General features: G+C 28.9%; 1 protein-coding gene across 7 annotated transcripts in view; it reads left to right on the forward strand.

The window, feature by feature from the left end:
• Positions 1-19282, forward strand: part of LOC129958375 (inositol 1,4,5-triphosphate receptor associated 1-like) — a 135076-nt gene that overhangs the window by 48334 nt on the left and 67460 nt on the right. For 6 of the 7 annotated variants that reach the window (XM_056070825.1, XM_056070822.1, XM_056070824.1 and 3 more), the window contains 3 exons: positions 3700-3781; positions 7939-8490; positions 10754-11473. In XM_056070825.1, the coding sequence (XP_055926800.1) occupies positions 3720-3781; positions 7939-8490; positions 10754-11473 (1334 nt within the window). In that variant the 5' untranslated portion in view covers positions 3700-3719. The remainder of the gene's footprint in view (positions 1-3699; positions 3782-7938; positions 8491-10753; positions 11474-19282) is intronic. The other variant, XM_056070826.1, reaches the window with a different exon arrangement.

Here is a 19282-nt window from a genome sequence, read left to right on the forward strand (position 1 = left end):
AGCGCAATATTATAAATTGTAATATGCAGACATGGCTTTGGCATTGACACACTTTATTAAAGGAGTTTTAACACAATTAATTTCTAAATATTTTTGTATTCAAAAGAAAATGATTTTTATTATATAAATTGAAACTTCTTTTTATTTGGAATCGTTCTGATCAGTCAGTATATTAAGAGATGCTATTTTTAACTTATAATAACTATAAATATATAATGATATCACGATATATCGAAAAATATGTTAAATGATATATAATGATGATAAAGCTCGATCATCTCCCAACCCTATTCAAAAGTCGTATTTATAAAAAGAGAGAATGAGAGAGAGAGAAAGTATTATAAATGCACATGCAACAACAGGGAGAAAATGCAATGAATGGGACAGGAGAAAACTGTAGGTGGAGATTTGGGACAGTTTTCTTTCAAGGAAAATTCCGTAGTTACCTTACTTTGTATTTTTATGTAGGTTTTTTTAAAAACTTTTTTTTCCCCTGTGTATCGTTTGAAGCATCTAAAAAAATTTCTTTACAATATTTATGGATTTGGATCTTATATGCAAAACAAAATAATTGAGTTATTAAATTTATATGCTGCAGAAAGTTGCGGTTGCTGCAGTCCATACACACGAGCTGCACCTGGTCTGTATTTAAGATGCGTCAAATGTCCAGGCTCTTGAGTTTTGCATAAATTTCATGGTGATGGATGTGAGCTCGCAGGAGCTCCAATGTGATATCTCATAAATGTTCCAACTGGATTAATATCCAAAGAATTTGGTGGCCAAGATAATAGGGGGAAATTATGTAGACACACTCGTCCTTGTGCTGGGAAAGGGTTGTCTGATTGGTGCAGTATATTTTCATTTAGAAAAACATAAATTGATTAAACTATCTGCAATGACATTTCGTTAATCCTATCTTTCATTATACTGTCTGAGAATCACTGGCTGACCATGTGAACTATCTTTCAGAACATAACTAAGACATCACCGTCTTAATTGCATTTGTCATATATTGATGCAATAGTTGTTCCCCTGGTAACCAATGAATTCTAGCTCTAACAATAATATAATGTAAAAGAAATAGTTTTTTTCCCGAGCAAGCGGCACTTTTTCCACTAACAGATCAAATGATGAGGTAGAGATGCTTATTGCGATTTCGAAGGAAAATTACTTCGAATTAGCTAAAAAACCTTGATAAATCCATGATAATGCAATCCGATATCTTACAGAACCCTCTGAATTGTGTGCTCTCAAATGTTGAAATTTGCACCCAATCGACTGGTGTACCTTAAAAGCGATAGCACTATCAATATGCGGAGCCCAGTGTCTTTGATGAGATGTGAATGACCAGTTCTTTGGCGGCTATTGCTTTTGCGCCGTTATTAATCCAGTTTCTGCAGATATTTATAATAGCACGAGAACACTTTTTGTAGTTTCCAAAATGCGTTGACCATGACATTCGACCGTGACTATCTGTCCTTCACTGAACTTCCTCGAATCGCTACCTTTAGTCATCAAATTCTTTTGGTCATGAGAGCAAAAGACTTTTTCTTGTTCAGAGCTACTTTTCGCGCAGGCGCTAAAGGTGCTTGCCTCGGTTTTTGAGACTAACTCTTCAATATAAGTTTTTTTTTTTTTTAAACTTAAATCACTCTTTTGTGTTCAGAACCTTGAATGTCGTTCTCTATGGCTATTAGCGATAAAGTTCGATTCAAAAAGATAATTCTATGTTGATTGGATATCAGTTCCATCAAATTACTGGCAGTTAAATGCCATCTGCAAGTTATTTTTATGTGTGGCTTATTTCATAATAAACGCCTAGTTAAACGAGACTGCAAGACTCTTAGTCAAGGAAATTATTATTTTTCCAGAAAGTTTGAGCGATTTTTATTACGAAATTTGAAAAACTTCATGGGAAATGAGAAAAAGTATTAGAGGGCAAGCAGAATCTTCGAAAATTCAAAATCAAAAAATTTATATATTATTGCTTTTCACAATTAACTGGTCAAATTTAAAATAAGTTATTTAAGTTTAGTTATTTTTTAGTTAGTTTATTATTTAATTATTAATTTTTTTTAAAGTTTTCTTTCCGATTAATTACAAAAACTTTAGCATGGGCTGAGAGATGATTACATGAAATTTTCACAATTTTGTTTCTTAAAAATTATTGTTTTAAAAACAATTTCTTTTACAGCATCAGGTAACACACCAATTGAGTTGGAATAAATCTATTTATTTCCCTAAAAATTTCCTTTTCAGGTATTTTTTCTTTAAATGACTACATAATACATACCATCTGATATATTTGTTTATTCATAATTAATCGTTATATTAAAATTTCGTTTCATATCCCCATGCTACATCGTTGGCCCCAACCAGTATTTACTGTTGTTTAAATTTTTTAATGAATTATGAAAAAATCGATGAATATTTCAAAAATTACATTGTATAAACTTGTGATTCATAGGTGATATTTGAAACTAAAACAAATTGCATTCTTTCATTTATTTTTGTAAAATTTTTCTTTGGACAAAGAAGTCATTTACTTTATTACGTTACTAACATACAACTTCCTCAAAGAGTTTCAACATTTCAATCCTTACACTCCGATCCAGATATTTGGTCTGCAAACCTGGATTTTTTTTAAGGGGCAGCTAATAATCAAAGGTTTCATGACTTTAAATGGCATAGTAGAAAGGGGTTTCAGCTCAATTGAAACTGCAATACAAGCTTAATAAACGATGAGTAGAAGCAGTATGTTTTGCCAGTTACTTCAGAATGGCTAAAATTCCTCCCAAATGCAATGAAATCTACCTTCTCCAAGCCCCTACAACCTTCTTGATTCTGGTGATTCATTCTGACAAATTTACCTATTAATTCGACTTGTCTATGTATATGCATCATTGTTGTCAAAATGTAGACATAAAACCTATTTTGTTGACACCTACTTACTGTTTCTGATGATCTTTTTGTAATCATTATTATTTTTTTTTTTTAGATTTACTAAGATTTAATTATAATGAATCACTTATTGGATATCGTTATTTTCTTTTTTTACACCATTTATCCCACTCTTTGTCACCTTACTTGAACTTACTTTTTAAAATGCATCTTGTTTAAGCTATATGGTGTTAAATAACTGAAAGATAGTAAGGAAACATTTTAAAACTTTATCAATTCACATGAATTTTCACATTTTTTTGAAAGTTGAATTTCTATTACAATTCATGATCAACCTATGTACTATCTTCTGTCTGAAAGTATGTCAAAAAAAAAAAAAAATCGAGAAAATGAAAATTGGTGTCATTTCTTGTGTGCCGAATTGTCCTATGATATACAGTTCTAATTTTATAGAGGAAAATCTCCGAGTTTTTGAGAAAAGTTTGAGGGATGATGATGCTAAACGTTATAGAACTAAGCTGAAACTTAATCAATCTTATTGTTTCATCCAGTGGCGATTTGTTGGAGAGCATACCTATCAGTACTTTACATATTACTTGTTTTTCGTTGTATGTTTTAGAGTTCTTTTCGTTTTATGAATTTACAAACTTTTTTTTATAACTGTTGTGAAATTCAAAACTTTGTATTTAACATAGAACAGTTAATATATATTATTGAAACACTATATGATGCCTTTCATTTTTGATTAATTTATTTTATTTTAGAAGTAATATAACTTATGAATGATCCTAATTTTAGGGGGAACTTTGGGAGATGCGATGTTCCAATGCAAGAGTTTTGATGGCCAAGTCTTAGCTCGTCTGTATAATCGATCTAATCGGTAAGATTCATTTTTATTTGTGCTTTGATAAAACCCGTTTTCCTATTAAAAAATTCTGGAATTGAAAAGTGTAGTAAAACTAAAAAATTATATTAAAATTATATTTTTTATTTTAAATAATATGGTGCTTGTCAGGGCTGAGCAGATTCTTATACATATTACAAGTATATACAAAAAAAAATTATTATAGTGTTTCTGATGCATATGAAATAGTTGTTAAATAAGAAAATTATTAAAAAGAAGTATGTATTTTGATTTATTTTCTTAAGGAAAATGCAATGCGGTGTTCTTTAATCGGGTAGTCTTGATTCGACACATTTTGTAATCCTGCACTGGTCAAATTCTCACGTTTGGATTTTTTTTTGTGTACATTTTGCTGTTTGACCGCCAGGTGGCGCCACTGTCAACAAAGTTCGAATCCGTGTTTATCCTTGTCTGTGTCTATCATCTGTTAATTTTTTTTTTTACCTTACGATGTCATAAATTTGTATTTAATCCGTAATATTATGAAGAAGACATCTGAATCACAGGAGTAATGTAATATAAGAAGTTTTAATAAACATTGGCGTCCTTGTTTGTTTGTTTTTTCCACTAAACAATTCTTACAGTTTGACATTCGATAATGCGGTAAAATTTCCACTTCCTCGCTGGCATGGTCCCGAAAGTGCTGTATTAAAAAGCGTCTAAAATGATTTGATATTATTGAAATTTAACAGTTTTTGGACTTTTGTACAGTGAAATGGAACAGTATCAAATAGAAATTTCTGTTAATTAGAAACAAATTTTAACTCTTGGGAGTTATTATTATGTGAACTTTTTCAATTTGTTACAAGCAGATTATAGTACTTATAAATTATTGTGATCCTTCTCTTATTTTCTACTATACAAGAATTATAAATTTATGTAAATTCCATAGTTCTTTGGAATTTATATAATTAATGTCGTTTATGGAATTTTCATTATGTAATGTCATTATACTCTTGGCACACAACTAAAATGTTATATAGAGTTTAAATATTTGCATAAATGCCTAAATTGTGTTGTTTTCTGGATATTTCTAAAGTATTTTCTACTTGGTCAGTTGTAAATTTTTTTTCTCATCACTAGAGTGGATATATGTCTGACATTTCTATCAGACACTTTTAACTTAAGATATTCCCTATTATTGATCTCATATAGTAGAATCGTGCCTTAGTTTTTGCACTCCCTTCGATCTGATGAGTCCTATGGACTTTTTAGGGCATGTGATCCAACTATTACATAAAGAATTTGTGTATTGTGTTGAAAACTCCACTGTTAGGACTAGTTGCTGGAGACTATAGTCTGTGTATTTTCAATAGGCGGTTCAAGGTCAGATTTTCTACCGCTTTACTGGTACCAGACAACCAATAACGAAGTAGAAAATGTGACCTTGAACCGCTTACAGAAAATACACAGACTGTAGTTGAACATAGACTATGGTTCTTTGTTTATGTGGGTTGTAGAGCAAAGTCACACACGCCACTTTGAGTTTTCTATGGCTATCTACTGTTAGTTTACTTCTTTGCTGATAATAATTGCTAATCTGCATAGAGGTATAATTTTTTTTTTTTTCTGTGTGAAGAGAGTGCTGTCTTGGATTTTGTCACAGATATTGTTTCCTTTAACATGTACTATTAACCCTCATTATACTAGGGATATTTTTCAAAAGTTCTACAATCTTTCTTTTATGTGGACTACAAAAACCAATGCCATGGATACCATGTGCTCAAGTATTTCTATACATTTGCTACGCTATCTTTTCGTATCGTTACAAATTTATGTAGGAAAATATTGGCTTCTTTCTTTCTTTTTTTCTTACATCAGCTGATTGTAAAGATTTTATACCAGATACAGTTCTGTTTCTTGTGTACTACCCCTCAGGTGTTTGAAGAAAGAATTCTTGGGCACATTGTGGATTTGTTGTTTGTGATTTTGTGTTACGCTAGCTTTGTTAATGAACTTCAAATTATATATACAGTTAAGATTTATGGAAAATTCGAATGGCATGAATTTCTATTATGTATTTGTTAGATTATACATAATCGGCCCAAAAAAAATCGAATTTGTTAAACAAATCAATAATTTTTAAGAGTTATTTTTAATGTGTATTGCCTCCTTTCCTTTTGCATCATTTTCAACATGGCATCCATTGTTGGAATGGCCCCTGGAAATCCATTATTAATTATTCTCGAGGCGAATTTTTTCTTTCTCTTCTGTTGTTTCAGATCTTTGACTTTTCATGGTTGATTTCAATTTTGGGACAAAAAATTTTCATAAGATCATACATAATAGGTTACGATATGTTTTTTTTTTTTTTTTAATCCATACTTGAATAGTCTATCTATTCTCGACTAGCTGTGCAATGATTCATGTCTTGCTTGTCAGGCGAGTGACAAAATTCAAATTTTACGGCTGTGTGTTGCGTCTGCAAGTAATAAATCAAAATTATGTGAAATTAAACTTTGCTGATGCTTAAATTTTAAACAGTCTATTAAATGGTAATTTGTACAAATCAAAAAACGCATTTCCTCATCGATAAAATCATCTGTTGATGAATAAAAGCGTTTAGTTTTTGGTACCTTTCGTAATACTGAACAACTAGTATGATTTGCTCTGTAATATGGTATGTATCAGTATCTCAGTATCAGAATCTATATCATATGTATCAGTAAATAAATATGCTAATTTTATTCGCATTTTCTTACAAATTCGTTTTTTCTCTATTTTTGGAATGTGAAAGATAGCCAAATGCACAATATAGTCTCTCATTCTTGTCCTCCTAAAAAATGGCGAAATAACGAGGCATTCGTGAAAACAGTACACGTGAAAGCTCAAAGTTAATGTTGTGCAATCTCATTATAATTTAATTTTTCACTTTATTGTAATGAGAGCTTGACGCATTAAGATTGTACTTTAGAAGTTCTCTTTCGTTTTGGATACAATTTATTTCTCTTTATTTATTTCTCTTGAAATTCCTATAGTTTTTTTTTTTTTTTTTTTTCGTTTCAAAGAATAATGTTCAGTAGTGAGGGTATAATGTGATTCTGCCAAGCATGTGGATTTTATTCAAGATTTTACTTTTTTTTTTAAATGATAGTTATTTTTAAGAGTGTGATAGTTTATTCTTGAAAATTAATAGACTGTGTTTTCATAATCTGTATTTTATATAGACATATTAGTATTTCTTGATTGTACAAATTATTCATTTCTTAAAATTATGAACATTTCTGAATTTTTTTATAGACATTTAAATGATGATTACGAATATTTCTTAAACATTCAATTTTATGCTTTTCTTAATGACAGTCATGGTGCGATTAAGTTATTCATATTTTCCTTGCAAAACTATTTTAAGAAACGTCTTATTTTCAGTTTAATTTATTTGTCTCATCTCTGAGTGATATTTATCGGAGTTTTTGTAAGAAGAAAACAATGTATTGAAATTTCTTCCATTATCTTTGCTTTGTAAATTTTACTTCATCATATGTGTCAATTTATGAATCGCAAAATTGGAAATTTATATTAAATACTGCAAAATTAGTAATTTATACTCTGTAAAGATGATGCATTTGGTGAAAACTTTAACTGCTTTCATGAAATAAAATTTTGTACATTCTTTAAAATCTTTTCATTCCAGTTCTTTTAATTTTTAAAACTCAGTTTTAATTCGAAACTACAGTTAGTCCTTTGAAACATTTTGTGGTACATTATATTGTACCTACCGATCCTCCTGAAAATGTTAATTCATCTTGATCTTCAGAAAGTGTTTGCTAACTGATTTATTTATCTTATTTTGTTGTACACAATTTGATGAGAAATTACATATCTGGTATCTCAAATTCGTGTTTTCCTTTTGCTTTTGAAAAAAGTAAGGTTACTATTTATTGTTCATGAAATTTCATTTGGTTTAGATAATTCTTTATGGAAGCCCTTTATATACTGCATTTCTTGAAACATAGTGGGTTAAGAGTCTGTATCTTTAAATGTACAAATTTCCAGTTTGAGTATAATATTTTGCTTTATTCTCTTAAGACTATAAACTTTCAAAAAATATTATTTCATTCCTATTTATATAAATATGTGAGATTTTTTTTTATTCCTTTTTTGCTTCCATTGTATGATTTTTCCCCTTTTAGAAGCAGCAGCTCATACACAAGTCACAGATCTACGCCTATGCATTGTGGTTATACATCACTGTCATGCCCTACTCTTCCAATAGATTATCCAGCAGTCACAAAATCAACACAAACTGAACCACTCTCAGGTGCAACGTTTTTCATAGACCACACTGACACGGACAGAGTTTTGTCAGCTCAGTCGACTCATTCTTTAAACAAAAGCGTTTTTTCCCCACCAATAACACCTTGCGGTGCCATTCCTGAAACATTTCTAATAACTGATGTATGTGAGATTCACAGAGAACCTGAAGACCATACTTACCCACGTCATAGAACAAATAGCTTCTTATCAGCAGTAAAAGACGGTAATCCGAAATTAATAGATGCCCAACTTGAAAATGAACATGCAGAAATGAAGCAGGTTCAAAGTGACATGTGTGAAGTGGATCAGAAAAATGAAATGTCCCATACTTTGTCTGATCATCAATCTACAAGTTATACCTCTTTTGCCTCCTCATCTGTTTCCAAAGGTTTTGATATGGAAAATAAAAGCATTTTTGATGATGTCAAGTAAGTCTTTTTTTTTTACCTCTTACATTTAATTTTATTTTTCCGACATGAGAGTAATTCTGTTTTTTTTTAAATTAATTTTAGTCATTTCATAAATAACTGCTTTATTACTTTCTTTATTTTTAAAGACCAATGTGTCCATAATTTCAGTTACTATTTTAGTTAATTTCCAGAATTTTATTTTTCTCCTCAATATTATCGAGTAGTTTAATTGTTCACATTATTTCAATGGTGTTTTTTAGATTTTTTATACCTATTTTTTTTCAGTTTAGTAATATTTTGGATTGTTATATCCAGTTTCAAAAATGCTTTAAAGTACATCATATTTCATATCAAATTCCATTTAGCAGTATCATCGATTTCTTTAACATTTTTGGCGATTTTATTTCATTACATTCAAGTTGCATTATGGATACGATTTTCTATTTCTAATACCACTTTGTAAAAAGTAAATTAAAATATAAAAAAATTAATAGATTTGATAAAATGATAGTTTTTTTATGGAATTCTGCTAGCCATTAATCATCTTATTAGAAGGGTTTTTTTTTAATTTTTAACTTGTAAATCTAAAATATTAATATTAATTAATAATAAGTTACAGCAGTTCATTTTTGCCTCTGATTATGACTTTATGATCTAAAAAGCCAGTTAGCTGAATGAAATTTTATTAAAACTTTAATATAGGCTAGACTAAATAATTGAAAAATAGAATGTTTAAATCTGTTTTTGTCAATTAATAGAAAGCTAAATGATAGACATATTTATTTCCTGAGAATTATTGCTTTTAAATATCATCGATGAACTTGTTACTAGTTCCTGTTTTTGTACAAACATATTGAAGAAAACTTTCTTTTTGTTTTTCTGTTTTATTTTCTTTGTTTTGTTCTTTTTAAACTCTCTTTTTGTTTTTAATTTGTATTTGTATCTTGAAATATTCTGAAATGAGTTTTAAAAAGTCATTTACTGTAAATTTTACTGCAAAATAGAAGTTGATATTGCTTAATGTTATTTTTAGAAAAGAATTTATTCATATTCCTCTTAATATATATTGGTATCTATTATTCTTTTTTGTATGTATTGTAGACATTTTAATGGAGCTTTATATATTTGTTAGACGGCAGTTTGAAAACACGAATAGGATTGTAGCATTTCTAGTGTTCCTCTTTAATTTTGAGATTTTTTTTTTTATTGTTGGAGGCGATAGCTTTGAAAAACATTTTCATTCATATCTAAGTACATTAAATTAATTGAATAAATAAATAAGGGGGAAAACACCTGATCTATTTTCATGTCTCAATCTGCTGAACCTGCTATTTCATAAAGAAAGATATATGTACTTGTATAAAATTGTTAGTAAAGAATTTTAAGCACTTTTTTTATAAGAACATCATTTTGTACATGTAAAAATTTTTATTGGTCTGCTGCTCTACAGAACACAAAATATGAAAATTTTCAAATGCTATTGAGAAATGTTAATGGAGGTGGAAAAGAAAAGAATTCATGAAATAATTTTAATTTGCTTAAGAATTGAATCATTTAGTCTGATTGCTATCGATATGGTTTTGGATTTTATTTTACTGTATTTCTTTAAAAGCATTTCTTTCAGGTTTTTGTGGGCATTAAATACAAATATCTTGATTTTAAAATATGAAGTATCCAGGTTTTTTTAAGTTTTTAAAAAGCCTGTGAATACATATCTTTTGCCCTTGACCGACTACTTAGTAGTATTTTGGTCCTTATAATTTTGTTTGTTTTCTTTCAAAGATTTTCATATTTAATTTCAATTCATCTATGCATCTAACATTTTTTCCATTGCAGTTCTGACTTCTGTAGGTATAATTTTGTAATTTTAATTGTATTTCTTCCATAATAAATCATTAATAGTAATGTCTCCTATATTATTTATTCTCTTTTCTTTTTTTTATTGAAATCGATAAACAAATTTATATCTATTTATTTTTCTTTTCTTTTGAATATTTTCATCTACTGCCATTTTATTTTTGTTTCTATATCCTTGTTTTTAAGGGATTGCCTTTCACATTTCTTAACATTAGCATTACTTTGCCTGATATTTTATCCTTCTAGCCTTTTTGGTTTGAATTTGTCTTCTGAATTCATTTTATAATTTCTTCCTTTTTTGAACTTTAAAGTTTCATTACTTTATAACTAATGATTTTCTTTTTATTGAATCTAATAATTTAAATGATAAATTCGTATAAATTACTTTTATCTCCAAATTCACATATAGTTTCATTCTCAACAGAGAATGTGTGTTTCCTCGCAAACTGTCTATTCTTTTGGAAGAAGATTATGAAGATACTTCTGGAAACTTCTTTTCTGTTTGCAGCTCTCAACCATTTTTAAATAAGAAAAGAAAGGTACCTCAATCATGTACTGCCAAAACACAAACTGATTTGACAATGCCAATTAATCCTGCTTTATCTCATAAGCAACTTTTTCCGCCTTCTACCAAACCGGACGTTCCTGTAAGTGAAAAGTGTTTTTCGAGGTGCGGGTATACAGTTGTATCTCAGAGTGTGCAAAAAAGGATTGTTTACTCAGAGGAGCTTCCTAAAAGACTTGTATTAAGGTATCCACCTCCTTATACAAAGAAACATGCCAAACATCGCACTTATCCTTCAGCTGGAGATAGTTACTTTCAAGATGTGCATTCAAAACCAAAGCCACAAAGCGGCAGATGGTATACTGCATGTGAATCTTTACCAAGTAGAAGTGAAAGTTCTCAGAACTTAACTCCGAATTCACAAAATTACAGACTTCAAACAAGACATCTTTCTTTGGAAAAACAAGAGTCATTTTCCTCTTGTGATCACAGTTTGTATCCTGATAGTCGCATGTCGTCTGCGACAGACTGCTCTGGTTGGATTACTAAATCTGATGTAGAACTCAATCTAAGACCTGAACCACCAAGTTATCAGCAATCATTACTTGCTTCTCAACGAAATCAGTCATCTAAAAATAGGTGGGGTTGGAAATATGTGACTCTTGTTATTTGTCTGTAATTTTCTAAAAAGTCTTAAGTTTTGTTGCATGATTTCCCGTTCATTTTTCTGATTCATTTGATGAATTTGATTGAAGCAAATCCTTTCTCATTCCATTAAACGATTTTTTATTACTTTTTAAAGCATGCATCATTTTTCATTACATTTTTATGCATATAAAGCATGTTGATGTCCGTATTTTTCCCTTATCTTTTGTAATATTTGTATATAAGTGTTCTACATAAATAAGGTACTATGATTGTGCCTTTAATGCATGTGTGTTTTTTCAAAAGTTTCGCATGCTTAGTGAAAACCTTAAAGGTTTCTCTATAGAATCTGTCGTTGTTGAGAATGCACTTTTCATGCCATTTTAAATACCTTGATTCTTATTAGCTTATTAATATCCTCCTAGAGTAAATGAATTTGTCATAAATATTATAATGCAGCTTTTATATATTTAATATTAATAAACGTTTTCAAAACAGGTTTGCATATAATAAAATGTTGTCTGCTAACTGAAAGATTAGCGAATAGCTTTAGACTAGTTAAAATTTGCAGTAGCAAATGTAGTACAAAAAATGTAATTATTTAACTTTTGAATGTTGCTTCTGAAGCTGTATTCAATTGTTTAATAATTGAAGGGTATTCAGTGTCTTTAAAGTATAATTTTTTTAGCTTTTGTATTTGGTTCCAAAAATTTATTATAAAATTTATATACATCTTCACGTTTTATAGAGTGCATTAAAAGAATAAAACAAGTTCAGAAATGAATAATCTTGATACATCATTTAAGTGTTGATAGAATATGGTTTTTTGGAATTTTGTTTGAAATGTAATTCTTTCTCAGAGTCGTGTGGTTGTTAAAATTTTAAGCTCTGAACAGTATTTTGCATTTCTAAATTTATTGATCTATTCAATACAATTATCTTTATTATGGATTGTGTACTTTCATCATTAGTCTCTTATTTTCTTCAGTCAAAAATAATAAATTGGATGCCTTTAAAAATTATTGTCTTATTGAAACTTTATATTTTAATATTTTATTTGAATTTTCTCCAATATTTCTAGTCAAAATGATTAAATTTACAGGAAATATTTTAAAACATAATCATTGCATACATGGTCATATCAAATTTAATGGTGTTTCAAAACATACTTTTTCTGGCAATGAAGCGAATAAAAAAAGTCTTATAACACCTATGCAATACTTATTTTTGGATGAAATAATGAAAATGTGCAATCTAAAGAAATTAGTGTTTTATTATTATTTTATTATTATTATTATTTCCTGAGAAAAGTTAACAAATTATAAAATTGAAAATAAAGTTTTATCGATGAAAATTAATCATCACAGTAACACTAAAAACATTTTTAAAAAAAACTTCCAAATCATGTGTGGACTTTTCAAAAATTTCATTATTGAAAAGCATCTTGCATTATTAAATTGTTTTAAAACTTCAAACAAAATTCTGATAATATTACAAAGCTTTCCATTAACTTATTTCATTTCAAAATAGTCTTTATTTTTCAAAATATTTATTTTATGCATATATTTGACTGACTTATAAATTGTGAAGCGAAAATTAACAATTCACTTGTTTACGCAGCATAATCTCGTTTTATCGTAATAATTTCAGTTGGTAGTATGGACCTTTGTAATTTCGATCAATAATTAAAATGAAGACTGGCTTTCTTCGTGCCTGCTGTAATCTGTTTCTAAGCTGACGAAAATAATTCTCCACTAAGACTAAACAAAGTCTTTTAAGGATAGATTGTAAAATCGTATTCTGAATAGTTACAGTTTAAGGATCCAATCTCATATTATCCAAAATATAACATAATCTGTGGCAGTTATTCTTTGTAATTAAAAAAGAACTTTGTTTCGTTTGCAAGCGATGAATAATAATGAATAACCATTCATACTAAGAAAAAATAAATGAATTTTATTATATTTGATAAAATGAAGAATAATGTTATGCCTTAATGTTATAACAATATTGTATTCTTTGGCTGCTCTGAAACTAATCTGTGGGAGTATAATGGGATATATTTAATACAATTCGAAGAACAAAACCTTTATTCCCTCACTTTGGGGGGGGGTGCGAATTGGCTTTCTTTTGTTTCAAAATTTTAATTTCCTGTAACAAAATATTTACCTACACTATACGATATTTTATATGTGTATTTGCATTATTACCACCAAAGATTAATGGAGATAGGGTTTTAAACAGTTAGCATTCTTTTATTTTTTTTTCAAAGTTAAGTCAAATTTATAATAGCTATAGTGCTTATAGGATCTTTAGAGTTTATAGATAGTTAATTTTATTGGAAAACGTTATGTACATTTAAATGTTTTCCTCTACTTATAGTAGTATGAATGTAGCTCTTCGTTATTATTAAGATTATTATTTTTTAAGAATTATTATTTTTTTTTAAGTTGTTACTATGTTGACCTTATTTATATAAAAAGATACTGTACACTTTGCTTTATTTTTTCACAGTCCTAAATTCCAATAAGGATTTCCTGTCCTCTAATCTTTCATTATCTTTAAACGCCATTCTCTTTTATCGTTTGTATACCTGCAATAAAAATCCAATTTTTCATCTTGGAAAGCATTCTTACCTGTCAAAATATAGTTCCTGTATCTCCATGCTTTAAAATTTCTCTCCTATATTCATGTTTGCTGTGTCTGCGATTGATAAAAATTTCAACTTCATTACCGAATAAATCGGTGTTTTTTTTTTTTTTTTTTTTTTTCTAAATATCTCATTTGATGAGGTTTAATTATCTGTCGAAGGGGCAGTTTCAACAGAGTCGACAATTTTAATTTAATTAGTTTCGTCCGTATAGGAAAATCTAAATCGTAGATATCCTGTGTTATGTTGGGTTCTTTTGATTATGCTTGAAAATTCTTATTTTTAAGAATGCTTAATGTTCGGTTGTTCATTTCTTTAAAATTATTTATGTATGCTTCTCAAAAGACTTATTTTACATAAATTTATTCCAAGTTAAATTTCAGTGTTTACTCTCTTCTTCTCTTCATAAATTCACATGCTGTTTCATTTGAAAAATAATTCATAAAAAAGAGAAAAAGTGCTTGAAGATGCATATTTCTAATTTTACAACAAATTTCTTTAAAGGTACAGTTTCAGTAAATAATATTTTATTTCTTAAGGAACTTTCATGGTTTTTTGTATCTTTTTTAAACTTAATATTTTGCCACAGTTTTATATCTTAAAATAATATTAGCTTTTGAGGAAATGAAGTCAGATTTTTGGTCATGTCATTTTGAGATAGGAACTTCGCGAGTACATACAGTTTTGGTTTTGAACTGATATGCACAAAATAATTAAGCTTTGAACTAAAATATCCGAATTTATCAGTTTTATTGTTAATTATTATCAATCCGAACTCATATACATGAACTATGTTGAAAGCTTATTATAATTGAATATTAAATTTCAAACTGCAGTACAAATACTTTTATGGTGTCTGTAGATATATATGTGGTGTAAAAGCTCGGCAATTTTATATTTCTCATAAAAAATGTTTTTAATTAATTTCTTTCGTTGAAAAACTTTGCTTATATTCTGTTGCCATAATAAAAAGAAATAAATAACATGTTAAAGACTGAAAAAGATAAACATTAATTATTTTTAACTGACTAATGATAAATTTTTTTTTTTCTCACTTTAAGATGAATTTACTTTTGTGCACTAGAAGAAAAATATCGTATTATAATTCGAACATGTATATTCTTTTGGTTAAAGAATATAATTCTATCGTATTATATTCTTTAACCAAAACGTTTTGCACTATCGATTATATCCTTACTTGAAATCGTGAGAAATTTAGGTTTTTTTTTTTTTTTTTTTAATGTTTTGCAGATTTACATAAAAGGTAATCTCTAATTGTGTTTCTTAAATATCAGCAAAAATGATTATGGAAATCATTTCGATTTAATTAATTTCATTAACATTTAAAATCACATGGCAATGCAAATATATGGCAAGTAAATATTTATTATTAATATTCCTCATTAATTCTGCCTGAAGGTCAAGCAATCGTTAGGGTAATCAACCATAAATAATCGAGAGAGGCATACTTTTAGCCAAGATTCTTTTGTAATGCAGGTATAAACAAATATTGTTTTGTTCATTTGTGAATCTTGCCTTGATAATTTTTTAAATGTTGTAAAGTACTTCAATATGGATGTGGAAAAGATCCTTTGATTTCTTATTTCCCTTAAGTTGATGTTGTTTCATTTATATAAATGGATTTCGGGTCGCATAGAAATCTTTTCTTAAAAAGTGGTCAGCGGAAGGAATTTTTGGGATCACAGTTACAATAAGAAATCTTAAAGAAACATTGTCGTAGATAATTCATGTTAATGTTGAAATGCAGTAATATTCTGGTATACTGGAAGTCTTAGAACATTGTGCTTAAATCTTAAATCTTTAAAGGAGCAATTCTTGTATGCATATTTATTTCGTATATCTCGGAAATGGCTCTAACAATTTGACTCAAATTTTATATTTAGATAAGGTTTCGCTTTTTAAATTTATCTATATACGTGTCTTTTTTGAAAAAAAAAAAGAAGAAGAGGAAGAACGCAATTTTACACCCAAAAAAAATTTATAACTAATTATCAAGAGCCCAAGAAATGGTGCTATCAGTCCAAGCAGAACCTAAACAAACTGAGATAAACATCCGTGCTCCAATAAAAATCTTACAACTTTAAACGAGCAATTCGTATGTGCGTGCGCGCATGCGTGTGTGTGTGCGTGCGTGCGTGTGAGAATCCCAGAACCAATAATAACGAGAATTTGATCTTTTTAAATATTTTTAATTAACAATTAAAGGGACTGTCACAACATTTAGGATGAGTACAATACTTAAAATAATATGAAGGAGAAATAATGAAAGGAGAAAGGAAGGCTGGCTGCCTTTTACACAAATTAAAAAAAAAAATCGGTATCATAACATCGCTTTCTTCGTACAGCGTGAAGTACTTTAAACTCTCCCCATGTAACGGAGAAAAGCGAGCGCCAACACGTCACTCCCATGCGTGTTGCCATCTCCTGGGGCTAAATCTATCCCACATATGTGTGTGTGTGTTGACAAAGTCACATAGCGCCATCTCGGACCCGATTTCACCATGGTAAATTTAAGTGTAAGTTCAAAAATATAAGTAATGATAGATAAACTATAAAATGAATGCTATAATATAGCAGATTGTTTCAAATAACACGTTAAACTAAGTGCATTCATGATTTTTTTTATTTAAATTACTAGTTTATATATAGGTAAGATTAAAAAATATTCATATGTGATCATTATGTGATTCGTATCTAAATATTTTCTCGGAAAAAAACGCGATTTTACAAAACAGAAAAAGAAAGAAAGAAAAGAAAAAGAAAAACTACTGGCTTAGGCTTGGTCTTCCTGATACTCTGCTGATAATTAAACATAAAAATTGTAAATCAGGAAAACTAACAAAAATCTTGGAAAGTTTTTAATGGAACTAGCCATTTAAATAAAATGAATGTTTTTCTAACGAATTTACTCGTTCTTAGTAAAGGTGCTAATCCAAATTGATTATTTTCACGAAACATACGCAACCTGACTTGTTCAAATCTTTATTAAAAGCTTATATGAAGTGGTGAAACTTAACACGCGATTGAAACCCGTATATTAATAGTTATTTATATTTTTATTGTCCTTTAAGTTAACTCGCATTCATCAATGTACATATTTTGCTGCCGGCGTCCTGGCATAGGGGTAGCGCGTCTTCCACGTGATCTGGGCGTCCCGGGTTCGAGTCCCGGTTTTGGGCATGGTTGTTCTTCTGTTGTTCTATCTGTGAGATGTGTGAATGTGCCCTCATGTAAAAAGGGGTTGTGCAAGCGAATGAGTGATGCGTGAGTAGCAAAGTCGTACTCTTGGCCCTAGTTGGCGCTACTATAAAAAATAAGAGACGTTCCCCTCAGGCTTAAATCGCTGTCTTCGTAACAGCGGGCTTGTCAGTGGCAAGTGCGATAAGAAACAAACAAACAACATATTTTGCTAGAGTATTTTCGAGTGGTGTTATTTTGTTTCATCAACAAATACCTAATAAAAAAACTCTGAAGTCCGAATGGTATTTATTTCAAAATTAGATAATTTAATGAGACAAAATAAAAAATTGGAAAACTAAAGGAAGGTTGAAGTTTTTTCTGCGTTTATTTTAACAATCTAAAACTCCAACCTTACAAGAATTGATACTTTTTACAAATAAATCGAAAACCAAATTTTTAAAAAAAATTATAAGGGATATGTTACTACAGGAAATTCTGAAGAATATAAAATGGTTACAGTTCGTTCAGTTTTTCTAAATAATGTTTATGAAATTAGTTAATCACCTATAATTTTTGAGAAAGTTCTGTCATATATTCTATAATTACTATAAAATATCCTAAATTTAAAAACTATTTTATAATTTATTTAAATTGAATTCTACTCTTTTTTTTTATTTAGTTAATACTGATTAAAATGCACATACATGCTTAATCGCATCAACTAGTGTACTTGTACGAATATACTTGTAAGTGTATATTAGTACAAAATGAGTCATAAGTTTGTGATACGTTGAAAGATTAATTGTCCAAAGTTAGACCATCCTGTTGTATGGTTAAATAATGAGTTACAATCAAAGTTGGCAATTTTTTTTCCGCGATAAACAAAATTGGATCATATTACTCTTAATCATTGGATTTGTTTAACTTTGCAATATTTTCAAACATAAATTTTTTAAAAAATTGGCATGAAAATATTTTTATTTAGTTAGATGTAATTTTCCCCGGACAACTTTTCACTGCTATAGAAAAAAATTAAATATATAAGGATCATTTTCACTGTCCCTTAGCTGGCTTGTATGTCACTTACTTTTTTATTGTGAAGATTTACCCATAAAGTAGTTAAATCCCGTAAGGTAGTAGTTTGTCCTTAGTGTAGGAAAGTAGAAAGTATACTTCCACTTACTTATGGTCTCTCTTCCCCCTTTTTTTATGCAAAAAGAATTTTCTGAACTTCTAGTAAAATTTGTATTTCAATTTGTATAATTTAGTATGCATATTGATGTTTCAATCCATTCATGTTATTTTATTGAAGTTTGTAGGCTGTCTTAAGCTGGAACACTATTTGTATTTTGAATTAAATCATTGTTAACTACGGGTGGAGTCTGTATTTATATCTCTATTATTAAAGACAATATATGAGCAAATACAGGAAGAAATACGTTTATTACCAAAATGTTTTGTATAAGAAGTCTTAAAATAGTTTTATTCACTTTTTTGTCGAATTAAATGAGTAAATTGAATTTCATGAGCATGATTTTGACTATTTACTGCAGGGATGAGCTTTTAGAGTTAGAGCGAACTTTATCAAAAATGGCATCTGAAAATGTTTAATTTAAACGATTTAATTTTTCTTTGGTAATGGAATTCAGTTTGCTCAAAACAGTATCTGTTACTACTACCATTTCCTCCAGGTCATAATATATATCCCCACACTTAAAATTTAGAAATGAAAAACGTGCTGATTGATTGTTCTTATTTAAGTGTTTTGTTTTATTTCTTTATAAAATTGTTTAGTTAAAAAAAGATTGAAGCTACTTGAACATATGTTTCACTAACAGAATGGCATAGCTTAAATTCATTTTTCGTAGAGTATATTCAATGCATTCTGTTGTGTTCTCTGTTTTGCCATTCATGTTTGAATTAAGACAATAGCACATCTTTGCGTCTTCCCA

This window comes from Argiope bruennichi, chromosome X1 (genome assembly GCF_947563725.1).
Source record: "Argiope bruennichi chromosome X1, qqArgBrue1.1, whole genome shotgun sequence".
NCBI lineage: Eukaryota > Metazoa > Arthropoda > Arachnida > Araneae > Araneidae > Argiope > Argiope bruennichi.